The following is a 23535-nucleotide window of genomic DNA, read 5'->3' on the forward strand; positions in this document are numbered from 1 at the left end:
ACTTCATTAACAGTGGTGTGAGGGAGGTAAAGTGACCAAATGAAAGGGAAAAAGACAAAGTAGATATTTGACGAAGAACAAGAGGAATACGCTTCCTGTAGCTGTTTTACTGAGAGAGGAGGAGAGAGAGAGTGAGAGACGTTGAGGGAGGGAGGCAAGAGGAGAAGGAGGAAGGGAGGGGGGAAAAAAGCCAACTCATCTGACACAAACAGTGGGCCAAAGAAAGGGGAAGAGCAGGAGCAACACTGTCCAACAGGGGTGGAAAAATCAAAGTTGGAGAGAGTGAGGAAGAGCATAAAGAAGACTAGACAGAGAGGGAAAGAGCCTGAGAGACTCCACACAGACTGGAGACGGGAAGAAAAAACTGTTTTAACTAGGCAAACAAAAGAAGAGAGCAGGGGGTGAATGAGAGAGGGGCCCCAGCGTTCAGAGGTAAGGAAACTATTAGCCTGCCATGGCTGAATGGATGCATTTCAGTGAGATCAGATGGAGTGACGGCGCTCCTATTTCTGCTCTGTGTTCAGTTGTTCCTATATATTTCCTCTATGCAATGCGTGTGTGTTGAGTTATGCATGACAGATGAAACGGGGACAGAGGGAGGAGTGAGTGTGTGTGCAAAAGTGCGTTCAGCATACAGGGGTGAGAGAGTTTGGTTGGATCAAAGCTCCAGATGGACTTGAACGGGCGGGCTCTGGGTTCAGCTGGTTGGGTTTTCAAGTGAAGAAGTTGGAGTTTTAGATCCATGAAGTCTGAGTTAATGCAAGATACTGATAATCAATCGCGAACCTTTTAGAATCGGGGGGAGCTAATTTTATATCTGACATGCACATATATTATACAAAGTCTGGAGGATTCATGGTGGATATAGATTTGTGCTTGTAGGCGGTAAGTAGTAGTATATTTTTTGTGTGAAAAAGCAACCACGTGATGCATAGTTTGTGGCTTATTTAAAGTCAGAAAGTAAGAAGTAATGGGGTATGCCTCACTAATACCACAGACGTCACAGTGAGCTAACTGGAAATGACACTAGGGATCACTTTATTTCATCTTTATATAAATATTTCTGGAGGTTTTTAAATCTTTAGGCCAGTCCCACATTTTTAGAGGATCTCAAAATCGATTTAAGGAGTTATGAAATCACTGTTGAAAGGCGTATGTCACTAACAAAACATTCCCAGTAGATACAGAGTTGCACGGCATACTTTTCTTTTCTTTTTTTTTTAAACACATAAACTGAAGCATAATGCTGATAAACCTGAGGAGAGACATACAAGTCAGTCACAGCTAACCCAGAATGGAGGTTAAAGATTTTACTTTCCTACCAGCTTATAAGGGATTTATACATAAATCTGCTATTACACAGACACAAGTAGTGTGGTTGCAACTCTAAAACGTAGTAAAAAGTATACCGTTTGTAGTAAACCGTGTAGTCACATTAATTAATATCATGACGGGAGCTACCCCACTCCCACATTTTATCTGGAAACTTGGTCATACAATGAGGAAAGCCAGAAAGCAAGAGGGAAAGGAAGTCAGGGTCAAACGGGTTAAAAGAGAGGGTATTCTTTATTTTCATGACCTCTTGCAGAGATCTGGGTTGCGTAATTTACAAGTCCTCAGTGGTGGTGATGAAGCAAACTGAGGCAGATTGAGGCCAGGAAGAGGCAGGACATTATTCTCTTAGCGGAGCATGTGATGCCCCGTGAACAGCAGGATGTTGAGGGAAGATCATTGAATCTAATTGTGAGCATAACGGAGCCATGAGGGGAGATGTCTGCAGGCAGGAAAAACAGGCCAGTCACGAAGGCTCTGTCAGGGTGGAGTTCAGCTTTTGGGTGCTTCGAGGATTTGAAGCAAAGCTGCTGTGTGCTTAAATATTTAACTGGAAAACTTTCTCTTTTTTTTGAGGTAGAACCACATGAACATAAAGTAACACTCAGCTAAGAGCATGATTACGTTCAAAGAAAGTGTGATGTTTATGGGTCAATATTAAATGAGCAAAGCGCGACTAGCATGGGAAGAAAATGAGTGTGTGATAGGATGTGCCGATCCTTAGCCCCTGTTTATTTTTGGATAGCTCATGTTTCAGAAGCTGGGAATGCTGGGAGAGGACAGTCCATGTCTGCTGGTGTTGTCAGAGCTTCTGCACTATCCCGGTCCTATTTAACGTGCACGTCAACTTCCAACGCTTAGATGGGCGTACAAAGCCTCCATATTTGATTCAGTCACTGTGTTACACCTGCTGTATAATCTCACATGGGTCCTGACATGTGTTGAACTAGTTATTTATCTGAACAGATATGAAATGCCTTCATGTCATGGAGCCTAAAATAGCAGGAGAGAATTGATTTCCAACCCGGAGCACTTGTGCCAGTGGTGAATCATGTTGGTGCCAAGGGATTTATGGGAAGTGGTAATTTGATCAAATACATTATTATATAAAAGGGCTGATTTAATTTAGAGTTATGTCCACCCACTGAGCTATCACTAAGAGCACTGAAAAACACAACAAGGAGAAAGGGATAGCTAAATGCAGTAGACAGAGAAACAGTCCATCAAAAGTAACCAAGGAAATTGTTAAATAGATACATAAAAGTAAAAGATAAAGACTTGAAAACAGTGAATATGTAAAAATAACTACATTTAAAATAACAGAGTGGACTGGTAATTAGCTTAAATTAATATTTGCAGCTTAAATTTATAAAAGTAAAATCCCTGTTTTATCCAGTAGTTTATCGTGTAACCATTATAACAGTGGTGTTAGTGATGTCAGGTCTGTGGGGCATGTCTGATAAAACAAGAACTCAAGTATTAAATTTTATGAAGTATCTACATTTTGTACCTGAAAATAATTTTGGCTAAACGTGTCCCTTATTTCAAACATTTGTCCCAAATACTGAAGCTGCAACAATCTAAAGCCAATAAATGAAAGGTGATAATGGCAGCTACATAAAGATCACAGTGAAAGGCAGCATGATAGAAAATATAGTCCAAACTAATCAGATATTCTTTACTTTCTCAGAAAACAGGATGTCGACCTTGCCATCAGAAAACAGCCTTGAAGATGCCTACAATCGCAGCTTCTGGATGGTATGTGTACTCAGTGTGTGTGTGTGTGCGGGGCTCTGGCTTTGTGTGTTTACATGTTTATACCTTATGATGGGACAGGGAGATATACTACACAAGATAGCTCCCCCCCGTATCTCAAGTCTGAGCGAACATGCAGCCAAAACAGTCCAGAGTTTTGTCGTTCAGGCAACACAACTTTTTAAACAAGGCTGTGTTTTCATTTTTAAGTATGAATAGTTACTCTCCGAACCGCCTCGCAAGGATTTAACACAGCTCTCGCTGAAGGCTTTTGGCTCATTGACTTATTCTATGTGTTTGTCTGGACTGAGTCTGGGGACCAAATAAAAAATGTTTTTTTCCTATAAAAACTTAATGCTTTCACAGAAAGTTATTTTCTTTGTTTTTTTTGTGCTCTTTTTTTGCATGAGACTTAACAGAATAGTTTGATATATATACTTAATATCTTGCCACCAGCTAGCCTTAGAACTATGGGAGCCATTTCACTTCCTGTTGATCCCATTGTGGAACATAACTGGCCGAAATTCAGTCTCAGGAGCAGCAGTGACAGCCCGTATGTAGCAAATGAAAATACAGCTGAAATCAATCAATCAATCAATCTTTATTTATAAAGCACTTTTCATACAGAGAAAATGTAGCACAAAGTGCTTTACATAGTTAAAAGCAGCCCACCCCACCCTCCAACTCACTCCCCACACTCTCAATACACATATATCCCCCCACCCACACACACATACACACACGCGCACACTTAAAGAGTAAAAATTGGGCTGGGCTCGCATGAGCCAAGTGAGGAAACACTATAACAGGGAGCCGTCTGCACCGGGAGCCGGTCACAGACCGCAGCCTCCAGGCTGGGCACACAGCAGGAGGGAGGCAAAGGAGCCCCCCAGCCAGGCTGAGAGGACCCGAGAGACCCAGCAGCCACGGTCAATAACAGCCCCGGTGCAGAGAGCGCCCTCCGAGGAAACACTGGAGATATGACGCAATACAATATATATAGGGTAAAATGATAAAATAAATAAGAACAGGATACAATATAAATATAAATAGAATAAGAAGATTAAAAAATGAATAAGAATAAAATCAAACAAATATTAGGTAAATCCTAAATTAATAATAGAATAACAGGATAGAATAAATAAGCATAAAATAAATAAACGCTAAGTAAAAGCTAAATTAAAAAGGTGGGTCTTGAGCCTGTTCTTAAAAACATGTACGTTCTCTGCGGCCCTGAGCTCCTCCGGCAGGCTGTTCCACAGACGAGGACCATACCACTGAAACGCTGCCTCTCCGTGAGTATGTGTCCTGACTTTAGGGACAATCAAAAGGCCAGTACCAGAGGACCTCAGGGTCCGCGAGGGTTCGTATGGTAAAAGCAGATCTGAGAGATAAGAAGGCCCAAGACCATTAAGACATTTAAAAACCAGTAAAAGAACTTTAAAATCGATCCTGAAACACACGGGGAGCCAATGCAGCGATTCTAAAACCGGTGTAATGTGGGCCCGCCCTCTGGTCTTCGTCAGCACACGAGCTGCCGAGTTTTGCAAGAGTTGTAAAGTTGAAATATTCTTCTTAGGAAGACCAGAGAGCAGGGCATTACAGTAATCAATGCGACTGGTAATGAAAGCATGCATCAGCATCTCCGTGTTGGCCCGAGAGAGAATAGGGCGGACTCTGGCTATATTTTTTAGATGATAAAATCCAATTTTGGTTACATGTTTAATATGTGGGATAAAACCAAGCTCAGAGTCAAAAATAACACCCAGGTTTTTCACTTGTAGCGAAGGACATAGTGAAAATGCCTCTAATTTAGACAAGAGTTTCTCTCTCTGAGCCTCAGGACCGACAATCAAAACTTCAGTTTTGTCCTGGTTAAGCTGTAAAAAGTTTTCTGCCATCCAAGATCTTATATCCAAGATACAGTTAAAGAGGGCATCCATTTGTCTGGTGTCATCAGGAGACACGGAGATGTACAGCTGCGTGTCATCAGCGTAACTGTGGAAGTTCACTCCATGCCTCCTGATGACACCGCCGAGAGGGAGCATATACAAATTAAAAAGTACAGGGCCTAGAACCGACCCTTGAGGCACACCACATGTCATTTTATGGATCTTAGAGGAGCATGTATCCATACTCACCATAAAAGTTCTGTCAGAGAGATAGGAAGTGAACCAGCTGTGTACAGCACCAGAGAGGCCCACCATGTGTTTCAGTCTGTTTAAAAGAATAGCGTGGTCTACTGTATCAAAGGCTGCGCTAGAAATAATTCTATGCAGCTCCTTGTAGAGGAAAAAAAAAGAAACCTGAAATGCTTGCATTCTGCTAATACATCTTAATTTGTTTGTGAAGAATTTACATCAGGACCACAAAGATGAGACGGGCGTATCCTGGATTATCCTCCTTTCTAAAACAAAATGGATTTAATGTTTTATTCAGTACGGGCTGAAATCGCTGACTGAGCCCATAAACTTATCAGAAAAGTGTTTACAGAGATCAGCTCCGAGGACTGTCTTGCCATTGAATTATATGGGACACGAGGTCTTTCTGTAGCCACAGGTATCACCCCCTGGTGCACATGAAAAAAGAAATCAGGTTTACGCACTTTCAAGCTGACTTCACTTTTCAGACCTTGAAGCTTTCTCCATTTTTTTTCTGTCTTTGGACGTGACACACTTTCTTAAGCACACATTTCCAAATGACAACTAAAACAGATGTTAGAAGTCAAGCCATAGCAGAAACTTCCACATGTATACACAAAGCAGCTGGCTGTGGTGATTGAAGGTGACTGCTATCAGGGGGTCTGCTGCTGCTTGATGAATAAATATAAATTGACGAGTGCTGTAAAGTATCTCATGGTGCCTCAGTGTTCCCAGTACTGACAGAAAGGCCTTACTTAGGGTTCTGGTTTGGCTGGTGCAGTTAAGCAGGTGTCTCTACCTTATGTCTGAAGTGCAGAAGCCTGAGTTTGAGTCCACTCTCTCTCCTCCTCTTTCCTTTCTACGCTTCCCTGCAAAACTGTCAAAATGAAATCTTAAGAAAGAAAGATATTAAGTTAAAAAATCATCTAAAAATGTAACTATATTTTCTGTTTCAAAACCTCCTCTCCAAAATGGGCTACACGTCCATCGGGATCCATTCAGTGCAAACTGTATCAAGAAGAAGTCTAAAAAGTTCTTGGTTATATTACATTGTTGCACTTATTCCACCAGCATCTCCAGATGTCGCTAATTAACATGTTTATTTAATCCATAAGAAAACAACAGTACGCTTAGGACACGCTGATATATTAATGATGGATGTGTCCCAGTCCCAGATCGTTTCTTTACCTGGTGCAGTGATAACGAGGCTGCAGGCTAAGTGCCGAGCTCATTTAACAGGCTGCAGCTTCACACTAAACAGAGACATCAGAGAGGTACAGAATAAAATCTGCAGCACAAAAGGAAAACAGGGATCAAGTTTAGACCTTCTGCTGCATTTTTATATACAATACAAAAGTGGCTTTTATTTCACAGCACCAACGTAGACAGAATGAGAAAAATAAACAGTCTGTAGAACAGACCTGTTTCCACAAACATAAAAGATAAATCCTAAGCATTATCTCTCTCACCGAAGCCTAAATGTACACACAGCATATCGGCCATATACCCATCTCTGTGAACTACCGTACACTCTGTTTACCAGTCATAGCCCAGTTTTGCCACCATATTTTAAGGCTGTAAACATTTCAGAGTGCCTGACTGTCTAATTTGAGTGTGCTGCCGCTTTAATATTGGCTTTGTCTGCTATTGGCCTCAATTGGCTGCCCCACTTTCATCTCTCCCCTCCTGTAATTTGGAAGCCTCCTGTTGTGCTGGATGTGTTTCCAGGCCAGTTCCCGTCTGTGTCATCCTGCCGCCGTGCTCAAAGGCTGCCTGCCTGTCATTATACTGCAAACTTCAGCATTTCGGTTTTGCATTGGCAAAGTCACCTCAACTTTATACATAGTGATAACAGTCTCTGGACCCAGTGCATGTCCCTTTTAAAACATTAATGCCACAGTTATATAAAGGGATTATATATGCTATTATATGCTTTGTTATATTAAATAAGGGCATTCTGTGACACCTGCATGTCTGCTACTAAAGTAAAAATGCGATTATCACATATTTCAAACACATTTTCACTTGTTTTCAAGTAGAAAACTAAAGATTTAAGAGTTTGATTTGTAACAGACTTTCTTTTCCTTTCTAGAACAAACATTTTTGACTCGCTTTCCCTGAATCTGTCATCTGCTCTTTGCTTGAGTTGCGGTAAAGTCACTTTGGAGTATAGTCTGGAAATGTTTCTTTTATGCCATTTCATCTTTTATTAATAGTTTTACTGCCATTGCTTTCACTACCTTTTACTTATTATACATTTACTTTAAAACTTTATCACAGCTACGAAGCATCAGAGCAGCATCTACTGTGGTACTGCTACACTACTACCAGCTAATACTTTAACTTGACACACATATGCAGGTTGTGAAACATAAAATCTGGAACATGTCAATTTCATCATCCCATCCATTCATCTACATTTAAGACTAATGCAGTTCTATAATGAAAACTCGCCAGGCTTTTAACAGTTTGAATGCGATCATTTATTTATATGAGAGGTAATTTTTTTTCAGCAGAAGTCTTTAGTCATTTCCTTCGATACCGCTTTTGTTGCTTGGACTGATTCTCTAGTAGCGGATTTGCATCTGCCTCGGTTATTGGCCAACTGGGTCTCTGCAGCGTTGCCGCTGGCCTCAAACTGGATTCCTCAGCTGTTTCTGCTTAATTCGCAGACGAGTGAGGAAAGTCAGTGCAAACCACAACAGAGGCAAAAAGAAAGGAAGGATAGAGGAGGAAGGAGGAGGGCGCTTGTGTGAAACACTCCTCGTGATTAAAGCATTTAAAACTACAGTGTTTCATTAAAGGCACACTGAGGGCTCTGATTGCTTTTTTTGAAGGGTGTTAATACAGACAATGAAAAACTTTTACATTCAGGGTCTTTGTCCTTCTACGTGCAGCACTCTTTAAAGCACTCTAAACTACACTTGAACAGAAACATTAAAATGCAGGCTTAGTAAACAAATCATTTGCAATTAGAATGAAAAAGAGATATATGTATGATATATGAAAAATATGAGTTAAGAAAAATGTCACATTATAATAAAGATGCATCGGTTGATTGCTTTAGTTACCTGAAGCACAAAACTGCATATTTGTTTAATGTTTGCTGCTAGCACTACTTTTCACAAACAACAACTGACCTTTCTGTTGTCCCTGCATTTAATTAACTACTAATTAAGAGTCCCATTACAGACTTTGGACATTGCAAGAAAAGGCTGTTGTTGTAACTCTAGAGGCTTATCATCTTACACTGAATTTGCCAAAGAAAATAAGTAAAGAAGCGTATTCTGTGTTACAGTATCCAAAAGTATATGACGCACTGAAAGCACGCAGACAGTTTTACTATAGTCTCTTGGAGCTATCCAAGTAAGCCATGTCTGTGATCCAACACGTACAAAACCCGTAACCAGAGCCCCAATATTGAGGTTATTAGTTACATGTGTGTTTGACAGGTAAAACATTGGCTTTAGGGACGTCTTGTTCACTCATGTCTTTTTTTTTTTGTGGTATTTACATCAACTATATTGCCTCAAGTAATTTAAAACAGCATGGCGAACAATCACACTGAAGCAGCTGTCTAAATGTGTCAGTGACAACCAGATAGAGTCTGACAGAAAGTGAAAAAGAGAGTAGGAGTCAGTGCTGAGAAGGAGCTGATGACAGCTGCCAGGAAAATTGCAGAGATTTCCAAATTCCACATCCACAAACAACACACTTGCTTCAGAGATGTTATTACATTTAGGGCCCTGCCTCTGCTGCTCTCTTGTCCTCACTCTGTCTGGCTTTTTATGGACGGGCTTCGACCGCGCCTCACACTGTGGCCGGCATTTGTGCTACCAGCGGAAACTCAGTGCCAGTGAAGTGTCACTCGTGGCACGTGGGAGGATTAGCCTTACATTGCTGCTGCAGCGTCACAGCTATGGAAGGACTATGATGGAAGGGTAGCATTTCTACCTTAATATTTTTGTCTTTTGTACTACAAAACAAAGGAATACTAAACATTCAAGAAATCACGCTTATGTGGACTTTCAGTTTCATAGGGGATGCTTTCACTTACTGAATCCAACATTTTGATTTCATGCATTAAACAGCAGCAAGAGTCTCATGTAGCAGTCATCATCTGGTCAGACAGTTTTCCATACATTATTTGTGAAAAGTAAAATAAAATTCAGTTTTCTTTTCATGTTGGTATTTTATTAAGAAGCATGTGGAAATAATTATTTTAGCTGTTTAGCTCAATTCACTCTTATCCTTGGTAGCACCCTCTGCTGTACCCCAGATTTAACTGCAGCCAACGTCTGCACAACACGATTAACAGGAAGACGGTAATGGGTGTATTTCATTTAGCTGTGGTACTGTGCATTATTCAGTGGAACTTAGTAAGACGTCATTATGACAATGATTTAGAGGATCATTTAGAGAAACACACACAAGTAAATGAAATCAATACTATATATATTTACTATACATATGTAGAGTGAATGTGTGCAGCTGGAGTCTGCTTAGCATTGCAGAAAGCTGAAGCAACTGACAGCAAACCTCCAGAAAGTTACAGTTTCTGGCTAACAAATATTCTGGCACAAAACCATTAAAACAAATCATTGTTTTAAACACAAAATGTAATTAGTGAGCTTTTGATGAGCTTTAGATGTGTTGGAGGCTTTGTTTAAAGCCATGCTTTAAACAAAGCCAAGCTTTGTTTGCAGTTCCTGAGAGCAGTCATATATTAAGGGAACAGTTAAGAGAGGGCTCAATCTTCTCACCTCTCTCTCAATGAGCTTCCACAGTATTGCAATCAAATCTCATTTTGAGTATAGATTATTAGTTGTTGCCAGGAAAATTGCTTCTGATATGTTAGTAGTGTGCAGTAAGGTTTGAACATGCAGGATCCACGGCTCCATTCAAGGGTTTGAGGGTTTAAACTGTACTAAATGTAGTTAAACAGTTACCCTTAAAATATGTGGCAAATTTATTTACAATTTAGACGAAGATTTGAATTCCCTTTTCTTGAGGACAAAATGACTTGCTGTTCAAACCTTCTGTTTACGAGGGGCAGCCAATCAGAAGACGGCTAGGTTAAAGGAAAGGGGGTGGACACAAGATTAACTGAGGGTCTGCACCAAGATCCATCATAGGTTAAATAAGGATTATTTTAAACTGTGACACATACTAAGCTACTCTAGTAGAGCCCGAGATTAAAAACATGGCGCTGGAAATGACCATAATAGGTCTGCTTTGAGTAATCTAAACAACAAAACTGAGTTACTATAAAAAACGAAGCTTCAGGCAGCGAATATTTGCCCTAATATTTCTACTTATAATATTAGTCTATTTTTAATATGTTACTAGTATTACAAATTAGAAGCAGTAGTAGTAACAAGCAACAGTAGCAGTGTGCTTGTAATACCAGTTGGAGTAATCTTTTTGTTTGTGTTATTCAGTTTTGGGTCTCCATATTTCCAAGAATACACCGAACAAATGTACCGTTTTGGATTCTCTGGCACTGAAATAATAAAACTAAAGAAAAGAAACTGAATCACTGAACACTGGAACATTTTTTGTTAACTTCTAACTTTTTAAAGCCAAAAAATTAAAAGACTTAGAGTTTAAAGCATCAAATCAATTTAACCTTCCATCCACTTCATGTGTTTATGATGTGGAAAGCAAATCTTCCTCTCTCTTTGTGTCCTGGCAGCCTGGGAACTATCAGCGCACTGCGAAGCGAACAGAAGATGCTTTCCAGGCCTGTAATGACATAGTGGCATGTTTCCAAGAGAGAGCGCGCGTGGAGAGGCAGTACGCCCAGCAGCTCAGTGAATGGAGCAACAAGTGGAAGCCGGTGGTGGACTCTAGTAAGATCAGTAACCGCAACACATAATGAACGTGGAAATGATCTTATTTCTAAATCATGTCCCAATTATTACTGAAATACAACAGTAATTTTAATGGTGTGTCATCTTCTTCTCCTCCTCCCTCCCTCAGGTCCTCTATATGGCTCTCTTATGAAGGCTTGGCAGTGTTTTCTGTCCTCCGCCGACAGGCTTGCCGCCCTACACGCCACCATCTGTCGCTCCCTGGTGTCGGAGGATGGGGACCGGGTCAGGACCTGGCAGAAGGACACCTTCCACAAGAAGTTATTTGGGGGTTTCAAGGAGTCCCACGACATTGAGACGGGGTTTGCACGTGCTCAGAAGCCGTGGGCCAAACGACTTAAAAAGGTCAGATTTTTTTTCCAGGTTTGTTTATGGTAGTTACACATCGTCATATTAATTAAAAGCTTTTGTCTGATCTCAGTCACTGAGCTGTGTACAAAGATATAAAATGCCACGTTAAAGTTAGTTTAGTATGTTGTGAAGCAATAAATTACATACTGAGGCAGCCACTAAAGTACAGTTTGTCTTGGCGCTTGTGGCAGCTGTTATTTGTCACACTGCTTTGATTGGGATAATCTTTGAACAATATGTTCTTATTTTTCTTTTTTCTGCACACATGCTTTTTGCCTCTTTGAGCACTTTGTTTTAGAAGCAGTTTCAAAACGTACAGTATTATTTTACATTTAATTAAGCTCTTCCCAAATTCAGTCTTAAAAAATAAAGAATTTGTTTTTACTGATATGTAAATTAACAATAAACTTGCAGCCTGGAGGCTTTTGAAGACCGCTACCATCTTACTCACTCACTCACATTTTTACTTAATCAACATTTTGACCATTTGGCTGTAGCTCAGGTGGCAGAGCCGATCAGCCACTAACCAGAAGGTCGGTGGTTCGATCGTAGGCTGCTCCTTGTCTGCATGCCAAATATCCTTGGGCAAGATACTAACCCCACGTTGCTCTCCGAAGCATCCATCGGAGTGCGAATGTGTATGAATGTTACTTAGAAAGCATCTAGAAAAATGTGCTGGTGTGAATGGGTGAATGCACAAGTTGTGTGAAGCGCTTTGAGTGCTCAGAAGAGTAGAAAAGCGCTATATAAGAACCAGTTCATTTACCATTTTGAAATTATTTCTCATTTAATGAAATCTTTAATGAAATAAGCTTCACCGATGCAATATTTTCCTTCCTGATTTTGAGAGATAAAAGTGGAGTGTAGTTCTCGCGCTCCAGCAGCAATACACCTGTTCCTAAAGAAAAACGTAGCTAATATTTTTTTTTCAATTTAATTTAGTTTTTCTAGTGGTTAAAACCCCAAAGTGATCAGAGAGGTTGAAGTCATGTGTTTTTGTTTTAGATTTCTAAAGATTTAGCAACCACATTAGCTTCATTTATCAGACCTGAGAGGCTACGCACATGTTTTATTAGCAGTGTAACTGTTGATAATATATAAAATGAGGATGTAGCCATCTTGAGATTACACATTGGTTTTGAACTCTGCATTTTGAAGCCATAATGTCAGCTGCCATGTTGTTGTTGCACTTTATATGAGTAAAAGGATGCTAAGTAATCAGTGAATGCTAGCATGTTTGGTTCGCAAGTTGCATTCATAAACTGATAAACTACCCAGGTGCAACACACACTAGTTGAACATTTTAACATGGAAGTCTGTGGAGATTCACTCACTCTCGTGAAGCCAGCCTCAAGTGGTCACCAGAGGAACTACAGTTTTTGCTACTTCCTGCTTAACTTCATTTTGCTTAGCTTCTCTGGAGGTTTACTCTGGAGTCTAACTTAGTGCTAGTGGAGTCCATGTAAAGTCTCTGTAACCACTAGAGGGCATCAATACATCTTTTATATACAGTCCATGGCTTCACAGCTCCACTCCAGACAGCTCTGGTCATCATGACATTTTAATGTTCGCTTCTGGGAGCCTTTTCTCTGTGACATTCCCAAGCCTTATTTTGTGCCAGTGCCAGAAACCCAGTTCTCAAGAGTGTTTGTGTTCTGATGCAATGAGCCACTTGAATCTGTACCTTACAGTGAAATGAGAGCAGCAAGGGACATGCATCAAAAATATAATTTTGCCTCAAAAGACGAGCCCTTAGGGGATCAATTTTTCATATATACTAGAAGTGACTGTGGCATCGCAGATGATTTCTCATTAAGTAAATGGCCTCAATTCAAATACTATATTTAGAAAACAGGAAGCTAATGCACTGCTATTTCAAAATGAATTTATTCAGTAATGTGCTTTTCAGAGTCAGGTGCATCTTAGCTTAAGTGCCTCTGAAGTGCCTGTAAGTGAATTGGTGTTAGTGTAATCGGTGTATTTCTATCCCTATCTATTGTGCATTGACTCCATATAGTCAGTCTGTGCTTTGGTTTGCATCCACAGCTGGATAAAGCAAGAAGAGCATACCATAAAGTGAGCCGTAAAGAGCAGGTAGCCAGAGAGCGAGAGGCACACGCTCAGGGAAACCCGGACGTCTCCATAGACAAACAGAAGAAGATCCAGGAGGAGAGAGAAGTGGCTCAACAGGAGGCCGAGAAGGTGCACACCACATGTCACTGCTTTCTTATTTTTTTCCTTATTTTTTTAATTTTGTTTTCTTGAACTTTCTGTAAGTTTTGTCTTACGTGCACTGTGGAGTTTCTGGCCACGGAGCATTAAAAAAAAATACTATTGCATAATTATTAATTAATTAAAACAGGTGAAGCATGAATGATGAGTTAAGGAATCTCACTTTGGAACATGAGTAGATCCGTACCTTACCACTGATGCTCGGTGGAAGGGTGCCTGTTACAATCCTGGTTTACCAGGAGAAAGGGGAGTGACATTAATAAACCACAGGGAAAAGGTTTAGTGACTGTTAAGTAGGTTATTGTGTTCCTTTATGGTTTTAAACTAATAAATCAGAGGGCATGTGGATGCAACTCCACATGCTAAGTATGTAATATCTGTATTCTAGTTATCAAAAGCAAAGAAATTAATTACACGTCTTACTAGCCTGTCCAAAGCAAACGTTAGAGAGAAAAGAAAGACCGTTATTACTAGTATCTCTAATAAAAGGAATCTAACTGTGTGGTGAACAATAAGTAGAAGTACTGTTACCTTTCCTAATTTACAAATCCCCCAAGTGGAGAGCAAAACAAGCAGGTTGATGAATCAGAACCTAGCAGGCGTAAACCCTTCACTATAAATTACGTGACCAAAGTACAAGTGACCATTCCAAACATGGAAAAGACTGCTCCCTGGCCTGACAGCCCCTTTTAAAGCAGCTGCAATAATTAGCCCCGCTGCGGTTGGAGTACGGCGCCAGATGAATCAAAGTGGCAGCAGGTAAAACACAGAAGGAGCAAACAATTGAGGAAGGCAGGATGACGGACAGGTGCCAGCACCAATCAGCAGCATAGTTAGTCTCCAGAGTAGCGCAGAAAACAGTCAAATTATACAAACGGGACAGAGTGGAGCGACCAAGGAGTGCAAGAGTGCTGGAAATGTTTCGTGTGGTTTAAATCAGTCATCTTCATATCCTCTCACAAGTTTATGACGTGGTTTCTGCTGTTGTACTGTAATAATGTCTACTTCACAGGAAACCTGTGATGTCAGCACTGGGGTGAAGCGTTATATCAAGTTAAAATTCATTACCAGTTGTGACTGCATAGTCTATGGGAGGTTAAATGTTGCAATTTTTTGCTTTGTTAATATTTTTATATCAGTTAATCACCTGACTGAACCTGGTGAAATCATTTTGAAATGGTTTTGTTTATCTTGGCGAGCTAGCTTCAGTTTATCAAAGTTTTTTCTTAGAAGACTGTTGTTGAAGTTCTTTGTTTCGCATGTTTTTAGTGGGATGAAATGTTTTGTGTAAGACATTCGACACACATTTAATACAATTTTTGTTTTGCTTTTTTGACAGTTAGATTTCCACCGCTCAAGTTTTATTTGCCAATTTGGTTTGAAATACTTTCAGGTCCGTGCCCGCTACGAGAAGGTCCTGGAGGAGGTGAACAACTATGCTCCTCGCTACATGGAGGAGATGGAGTCCGTCTTTGACCAATCACAGGAGGAGGAGCGCAAGAGGATTGTATTTCTCAAACAGGCTTTCCTCTCCATCCACAAACACCTGGACATTACCAACAATGAGAGGTGAAGCACGGTGCTTTGTACGTGTGCGGTGTTGAGAAAAGGTGCTGCTGCCGCTGCTGATTAGAGGATTGATGTATTTGATTAAACAAGTAGCACAGATTCGTCTTATGTGTGAACCCTGCAGCTTGTGTCGGGCTGTCTTTAGAGTTAAGTATGTTGAAATCAATAATTTGACTTAATTTACCTCTAATTAAAAGCTATACCACTACATATTAGCACATCACCGACTCTCTTCTACTCTGATGAAGGAAATACTGGATACGATGGCAACTTAATTACTTTATAAAAATGAGCCAAAGCCACAGGGAGAGGAGAGAAATTATATACACTATTAATCTGCTTAATTTGGGGGGAACACTTAACTTAAAGTGTCCCGGATTGCAGTGTAAGTGAATTAAGTATGTTTTTAATTATATAATCATCAGTATCCAGAGTACACATAAAATTTGTAACATATATTCCACATCATTGGGTTTCTTATAGCATGGTGTTTATTAAGTACTATGAGACATACTATACCTAAAGGACACAGGGTATTTCCAGCAGTGTGAACCTCTCTGAAGCTAAATGTGAGAAAAGAGCTGTGGAAAATATCCAAAATTCACACGAGACAGCACGACTGTTTTTGATAAGTAGGACTATTAGAGGAGAGATGATCTCTTCCAGCAAAATTTTAGGAACGGATCAGCATAGATTAAAATCAAATTTGAGATTTTTGTGTTTATCTCTCGGCATTTAGTGTGCGGGCCGTGTACAATGAGCTCCACAACACACTGATGGCCATCGATGAGCAAGAGGACCTTCGTTGGTGGAAAAACACCCACGGCCCGGGCATGCCAACTGACTGGCCTCACTTCCAGGTATTTCCCTTTATTTTCCAGCATTTTAAGTTTAACTCTGTGCACTTTATTTTAGTTACTTATATTCCAATGTTTTTTCAGGAATGGACACCTGAAAAGAAAAGCAAAAAAGGGAAAAAAGAAGTGGAAAAATCAGGAACAATAGAGAAGAGGTGAGGATATTATTCCGAACGGGAACTGTTAATGTTGTCTAGCTTTTTTTGAAGCAATCAAAGATTAATCTCTTTCTTCTCTTTTTTCCACTGACAGCGTGATGATCGGGGGAGTGAAAGTAAGAGCTCTGTATGATTACGTCGGCCAGGAGACAGATGAGCTGTCCTTTAAAGCAGGTAAACACTGCAAGATGAATGACGTCACTGTGAACTCAGCCGCGTCTCTGTATATTCATATTTTGAAGCCTCAGATTTGGCTTTAAGGCTGCAGTCATGTTTTTGGAGCTAGAATGTGGACCATATTTGGAGGAGAGGGAGCAGGGCTCACATAAATACTTTCCTGCCTAGTGTATGGGCTCAGTCACACATTCTGGCTCACACTGAATACAAAATTAAGTCCATACCATATTTCAAAGTGGAGGATTAGCTGTCGTATGAAACCGCACACTCATTGGCTCGCAAACTTTCAATTCCAATGGGGTAGCCAGTCAGAACTGACCCTCTGTTAGGTTTTTGCATCCTATATGGTCAACAGCAGAAAAGCTTTTCTCAGTGACCTGAAGCTGTCATTCAAAGAGGCCACATTGCTACATTAATGTCGAGTCAAGCCATTTATTTGTACTGTACATCAAAAAAAATAACCGGTAACAATCCAAGTATACAAAAGTATATGAAATATACAGAGACCAGCAGTGCCGACGTATTTTGGTCTCAATGTTTTAAGTTGATTTTAAGTTTTTAGATTCTTTTTCTCACAGTTTTTGATTATTGTTGGGTTCCTGTTTCACATCTTTATTATCCTAGTATAGTGCGCCTTATTTGGTTCCTGTTTCTAGTTCACGATCATTCTGGTAATGAGTTTCAGCATTGTTTTGTTTCATGTCTTGGTTGCTATTCGTTGCAGTTATACTTCGCAGTTCCTTCCTCTATCTCATCTTTCTGTTAGTGTCTGCACCACATTTTTCAGGTCTGGTCTGATTTTAGTGTGTCTTTTGGTTGTTTTCTTTTTATATGTTGAAGGCTGTGTTCCTTTCATGCCTTGCATTATTTTAACTTTTTCCTTTAGTGATTCTTTTCATCTGTGTCTCAATCCCAAGGGTCTTCCTCTTTTTTTTTTTTTTGTTACTCTTTAAGTTTTCCCAGATTATTTGATAGCTTTTGTACATTTTGATTAGTTGCCCTTATTTACCCATCTTGCCTTCTCTGAACTTTAGTATATCAGCTTGAAAATAAAGCTAGAAACATATTTATGTATCGATTGCAACTTTATCGGTGAATCTTTGGGTATTAGCTTTTGAAGGCTGCCTCAAGTGGCCGTTAGAGAAACTGCACTTTGGTGCCTTACTTGCTGAAAGCAGCTTTATTTCAAATGTACTACGACTATTATTACATGAAATTACTAAGCAGAATGGTTTGAATCATTGATTTTACAGTTAAATAAAATATATGTTTAAACTGTTATAGGCTCTTTTTTATGGTTGCTGGCCTGACAAAACAAATAAGGGTTATAAGGCTTCGCTCACCCCAACTGTTTGCAGAAGACGGCCGCCCCTCCCTGAGCCTGGTTCTGCCAGAGGTTTCTTCCTGTTAAAAAAGGAGTTTTTCCTTCCCACTGTCGCCAAAGTGCTCATATGGGGTCATATGATTTTTGGGTTTTTCCTCTGTATGTGTTATTGTAGGGTCTACCTTACAATATAAAGCACCTTGAGGTGACTGTTATATATAAATAATATTGAATTGAATTGATGTTTAAAAAAATGTTGCAATAGTTTTAAAAAACAAATACAGAAATTAATTTTCTCTTCCTCCCTCCAGGTGAAGAGTTTCTAAAGATCGAGGATGAGGATGACCAAGGATGGTGTCGAGGGAAGAAGGATGATGGGTGGGAGGGGCTTTACCCAGCCAACTACGTGGAGGTGGTGTAGTTACCTGAATGTGAAAGATCTTTGTTATATCAAATACCACATGACAGCCTGAGTAAATATATAAACATCTAAAAAACACAAAATCAGTGCTGTAAAAGTCCACATAAAGTAGCTGTTAGCCAAAGAAGCGTGTCAGCACAAGACGATGGAGATTTTGACATACAGAGATTTTTAAAAGTGCCCAGGTTTGTAATCTCTTGAAGGACTTTTGATATATGTTTTAATATACACACTATGCATAGACCACTTGTATTGAAGCCATATAAATAAACAATGCTTTAATGTAAAGAAAGAAATAACATGCTGGAGTATAACGGTACACAGTTATTTGGTGCTGGAGTCAGTGGTGTAGCCAGAACATTTTAAAGGGGTGGCCAAGCTAAGACCATTACATCCATCGTCACATGGATTTTTATTTTTCCTGCATGGAAAATCACTGCAGGTCAGAGAATGTATGAGTATGTTTGTACATAGCCCTTTAATAGGTGTCATTATTGGTTATGTGGGGTGGCCACAGGGCTAGTCTACAGCAGCCATCTCCTGCCACCCCTTGGCTTATCCCTTGAATAAAATGTGTGTGGGACTGCTATTTTCTTTAAGCTGTTTTTAAGCCTCGTGCAATTAAAATGCTCACAAAGCCTAACAATATATGAAGAAAGCGTTGCTAAAACTGTGATTATAATTATTCCGAAGCAGCCGTACAGTTGGAGTCAGCCTAATAGATGCAGAAAGCCATGTCGACTGTATTTCTCTTCTGTTTTTGTGGTTTAAAGGAACAGAAAGTCATTAGGAATCCTGTATAACCCTCAGTTAGCCAACAGTGAAGCTGTTTTACCCACACCAGCATCCACTCACACCCCACAAAGTCCAATGCTGTCTTAGTTCATACCGAGTTGACTTAAATCAGCTTTCATCACTATTTTCCTATTAAGAATTTATTGCTTGACTATTTGTATGCGAAAGAGATTGAACCCAGTGGCAAACCCAGAAGAGAATCCAGAGAATATTCAAGCAACTCTTAATATTTCACCTCGCTGGTTTTACTCTTTCGGGCTCACAGCTTTACAGTTTTGGTTCACTCTTACTCAAGCTGAGAAAATGCTCTTAAAATCCACTCAATGTGACCTTAGCAGCACCAGCTACAGCAGACAAACAGACACACCAAATATTTCCAACAAGGCTAAAAACACAACTAAATGTTTTTATATTGCTTCAAATGTGTTTATCAATTTGCAGCTGTTCATCATTGCTTGTCCTTTTCTGCCCAGCCTCTGCATCAGTGAGGGAAATGCTTGCAGTCAGGGTTGCCATATACTCTTTGTGAAGGCAACACGATCACTACTCAACACGATCACTACTAGTTTGTTTCCACTGACCCCAATCAGTCAGTCCAAGTTTAACACCCTGCGCTGGAATGACACTGCAGTTTAAGAAACAGTTTATGGTGTAATATTTCTTCACCAGTATTGTACCTGCTAAACTGAACCAGTAACTGTTAGAGGTCTGTTAACACGTATTACATTAAAAACAAGCAGGTATATTAAACTGCAGGTTATTATAAAACACACTTATTTTTCACGCCTTGTTACAAAATATGATGAAGGCTGAAAAACAGATTTAATAACACGCTGACATAAACAACAAAACTTCCTAGCTGGGCCTTGTTAGCATACATTGCATTCTATTTTTACACACTCCCTAAATTTTGTATTCCTACGCTTTGTTATTCATTATCACTCACACAGCATATAAACAGGACAGCTTTACAGTCATTAGAAGCCATATTTTGGGATAGTGGGTCAGCCAGTGGCTTGTGGGCTTTCACAAAAGACATTGTGCAAGGCTGGGCCCGAGCTACTTTAGCAACTAAAATGTCTGAGTGGGGTTATTTAATACCCCGTTATGTTTATTCAGGACTACTTCATTTCTATTTGTGTTTGTTATACCTGCTTATTCCTCTACTTGTGATAGATTTTCCAGTGTTAACACGAGCTGTTTTCATTGTCACTTTGGGCATTAAGTATCTGCAAAGAACATCGCAATGTAGATTTAAACAAAAACCTGCAATGGATTGGAATGGAAATCATGGATTGCAGGGATCATACATATGACTTCACACAACTATCAGTTACCTCTTGCACATCAATGTGCCACCTCATGTAAAACACCATAAGACTGTGGGAGAGGTTCAGTTCAGCTTTATCATATATCGCCAAATCACAACAAATTCCCCTTTTTATTTTGTAAGATAAAGACCCGACTATGGTACAGAGGTGAAAGTTCATTATAGGAAACATTTTAGCAGATAAATATACACAACTTCAAACAGATACAAATGTAAAGATCTGTAGAGCAATTGAGAGAACAGAAAACTGCCCAACTAGCTATGTGATCCAACCTGCATACAAGAAGTAAATCTGTTTCCAAGAAAGCCTTTTTTCACCTCACCTGCCTGCTGCTGGCTGCCTGCCTCATTTTTAAGTTCAAATTTGTTCAACTCTGCAGCACAAGTAATCGAAAATATTAGGTTTAGATGTGAAAGCGCCTTTGCACTGAACCTCGGAGTCCCCTCCTGGTTAGAAGGCCTTTCAAAGTTTAGCAACTCTATCACGAAAATCATAAATGAGGTGCATGAAGATCAAAGAGGAAAAGTGCTTAAAGATGAAGTCCATTCATAATTTAAAAATTTTGATGTTGCACCTTTAGTTAAAGGTGCAACATCCAGGTGAGCCCTATTATCTGTCATTATGGTTCACAATGATCTTTGCTATGGGACTAAAGTCATTAAAGCATCGAGTTGCTTTTAGAAAAGGAGAAAATGTCATGGGGAATAGTAATATTTCTTAGCATGTCACACTGTTCCTTCTGGGTAACTCCTGGGGAACAGTTAGTCTTTCTGTCTGTCTGTAATATCTAATCTTCTGTTATTAGATTGTAACTATCACAGAGAGCATCTTTACCAAAGTGAGGAACGTGCTGGGTTTGCCTATTATAGTATCTCTATATGTGCTGTTGCTGTGTGTCATTCTTTGTCATGTAAATGTATGACCTTTCAAATCCCCTGTCTTTTTAAAATAAAAACCGAACCTGTTACACAAACAAAAGAAGCGTTATTAGATGTGGGATGGAAAGTGTGTGTTGTGTGAGACAGAGAAAAAGAGTCATTAGTGTGTGTGTGTGTTATGAATCACTATGACATCACCCCCTGGAGTCCCACAGTCCTCCCTGTGGATGTTATTACATGTACACACACACACACACACACACACACACACACACACACACACACACACACACACACACACACACACAGTCATTTTTAAGTCTTGTGTCCATGTCAAGAGAGCTGTGTCCAGGTCAAACGCTGCTCTTTATCTCGATGACTCCTCTGCAGCGTCAGATGTATTCTTACATCAGCTCATGGCCGCCAGCCAAGAAAACTACCTCACCCTGATGTTTATGTTTAAGCTGGCCAATAGCAAAACGTGAAAATGATAAGACTGAGCATTGTTACACTCCTCACTCTCACACTGTTTTGCCTTGAATACAAGCAGGGGAGGATAGTGGCACGTCTGTTTCCATAGCAGTAATGGAGATAATGATGTCACCCTAGTAGGAATTTCCTTCTGCGTTCATACCTGATGACAGTTTGGTTGCTTGCAGCAAATACACACTGATCTTTAGTCACGGACGATCTCACATGAGCTCTGACACTCTTTTTCTACAGTTTGCCAGTGCTTTTTGAAATGGTACAAACTTCAAATAAAACCAAGCATAAGGTATGCTGAAAAGGGCTGTGATGGATTTCATCTGGGATTTTGATAGTCACAGAAAAGCAGCTGCATTAGCAAACAAAAGGCATGAGTAGAAGAAAGTCTTCAAAGCTCCAATGTTGTTTTAATTTGGCATTTGGGCGCAGCAAAAAGAAGCTGTGAACACTGACAGACTGGTAATCTGATGCTAAACACTTTGTTTGCAGCAGCTACAGTCCAAGATCATTATTCATTCATTTTAATAGCCACTTGATGAATGTAACTCAAGCATTTGTTTTCTTTTCCACAAGCTAGTGAGGAGAGACAAACAGGCTGTAGAGCCTCTATGTACTCAAATGTTCAGCAGAGAGTTTCTAAGCATGTCTGCTGTTTGGTTTTAAACAACTCAATTAGCCTATGGAGCGACTTTTACCTTCTGCAGCAGAAAAATAGGACAGTGATCAGAGGTTAAAGTTGGATTTGGCAGGTGGAGGAACACAGCATTGGGTGTAGCAGTTCAACACAGAGAAAATCATTACTTACAATCTCATAATAACTTGTTTTGTGATGCTATGGTCACTGATTTTTTATGGACTTGGACATCTGAATTCAGCAAAACAAGATACACCCAGATAGTTTACAAGCAGCAAGGATGATTTTCTAACCTCTGCATAAAGCTAGTATATGAGGTAGAGTGAGGTCAGTTCCTTCATCATAATTATGCAAATCTTCATGACCATTGATCAACAACCACTGTGAATGGTACTCATGGCCATTGATCAGCGTGTTGGGGAATGGCTGCAATCACAGCATTGTAAGATGGCGAAAGATGTACCCTTAGGCCCCCTCCTCGATTCAGAGATGGTCTTTCCCTTTTCACGTAAATGGCCTCCTTGACTCCGCACTCAAACCAGCGTTCCTCCCTGTCCAGGATGTGTACATCCTCATCATGGAAAAATCCTCCACTGGCCTGTAGGTGTAAATAGACTGCAGAGTCCTGGCCCGAAGTTTTAAGTTAAGGTTTCACGCCCGAAACCTGGTTTCTACCTGTCCAAACACTGCACCCCGTCGTCCCGGGCGACAAACTGGTAGATACCAGTGGCTATTTCTAACCAAGGTCCCAAGTCATTGGCAGGTGCCACCTGGGATAACCTCACGCCGGAGGACCCTTTTCCACGTCTGGAAAAGGGAGGGGGTTCCCACCCCTGAACTTGGTGCAGTCCTAGGAGCACCGCTCCCATCCTAAAAACTTTAATTACTTTGAAAACACCCCATAAAATCACGCATCACAAAATTCTATTGATGTCCAAGCCCGGCTTTATATTCAATTGAGACTTTACTGTCACAAACACTTCACCAATTACTTATTAAACTAAATCCACTCAGCATTTCAACTGCTTTACACGGTCCAACCGCATTCAATCATTTATATCCTCAATACTATCAAGAGACTTTCATCAAAATCAAAATCAAAACAGACATCCACCAGTAATTTCAGTGAGTAGACTTAATTTTCACAGCCCAATTTGACACACTTTGGAAATAATTCAACAGGTAGTGTCTTACCTTTTTAGATATGATGCGCCGGTGTGC

At 40.1% G+C, this 23535-nt stretch overlaps 1 protein-coding gene across 2 annotated transcripts; it reads left to right on the forward strand.

The window, feature by feature from the left end:
• Nucleotides 1-186: 186 nt before the first annotated feature.
• LOC146576628 (protein kinase C and casein kinase substrate in neurons protein 3) lies at nt 187-21297 on the forward strand. 2 transcript variants are annotated; one of them, XM_085272032.1, is made up of 10 exons: nt 187-432; nt 3023-3090; nt 10924-11080; nt 11211-11446; nt 13499-13654; nt 15078-15253; nt 15993-16113; nt 16195-16265; nt 16363-16442; nt 18081-21297. In XM_085272032.1, the coding sequence occupies exons 2-10, from the start codon at nt 3031-3033 to the stop codon at nt 18188-18190; spliced, it is 1167 nt and encodes a 388-aa protein (XP_085128158.1). In that variant the 5' UTR covers nt 187-432; nt 3023-3030; the 3' UTR covers nt 18191-21297. The 2 variants fall into 2 exon arrangements, with proteins under 2 accessions (XP_085128158.1, XP_085128159.1); XM_085272033.1 differs by lacking the exon at nt 187-432 and adding an exon at nt 654-885.
• Nucleotides 21298-23535: the final 2238 nt, after the last annotated feature.

Source organism: Mchenga conophoros, linkage group LG4 (assembly GCF_057382185.1).
Source record: "Mchenga conophoros isolate Kocher_MC1m ecotype Shallow Benthic linkage group LG4, M_conophoros_male_GT1.1, whole genome shotgun sequence".
In the NCBI taxonomy this organism is placed as follows: domain Eukaryota; kingdom Metazoa; phylum Chordata; class Actinopteri; order Cichliformes; family Cichlidae; genus Mchenga; species Mchenga conophoros.

Bases quoted from the DNA above. Each gene is read 5' to 3' on its own strand.
- LOC146576628 (XM_085272032.1), top strand. From the start codon at position 3,031: ATGTCGACCTTGCCATCAGAAAACAGCCTTGAAGATGCCTACAATCGC. The intron at 15,254-15,992 runs GTGAAGCACGGT...CTCGGCATTTAG, and splicing joins GACATTACCAACAATGAGAG to TGTGCGGGCCGTGTACAATG. The intron at 16,443-18,080 runs GTAAACACTGCA...TCCTCCCTCCAG, and splicing joins TGAGCTGTCCTTTAAAGCAG to GTGAAGAGTTTCTAAAGATC.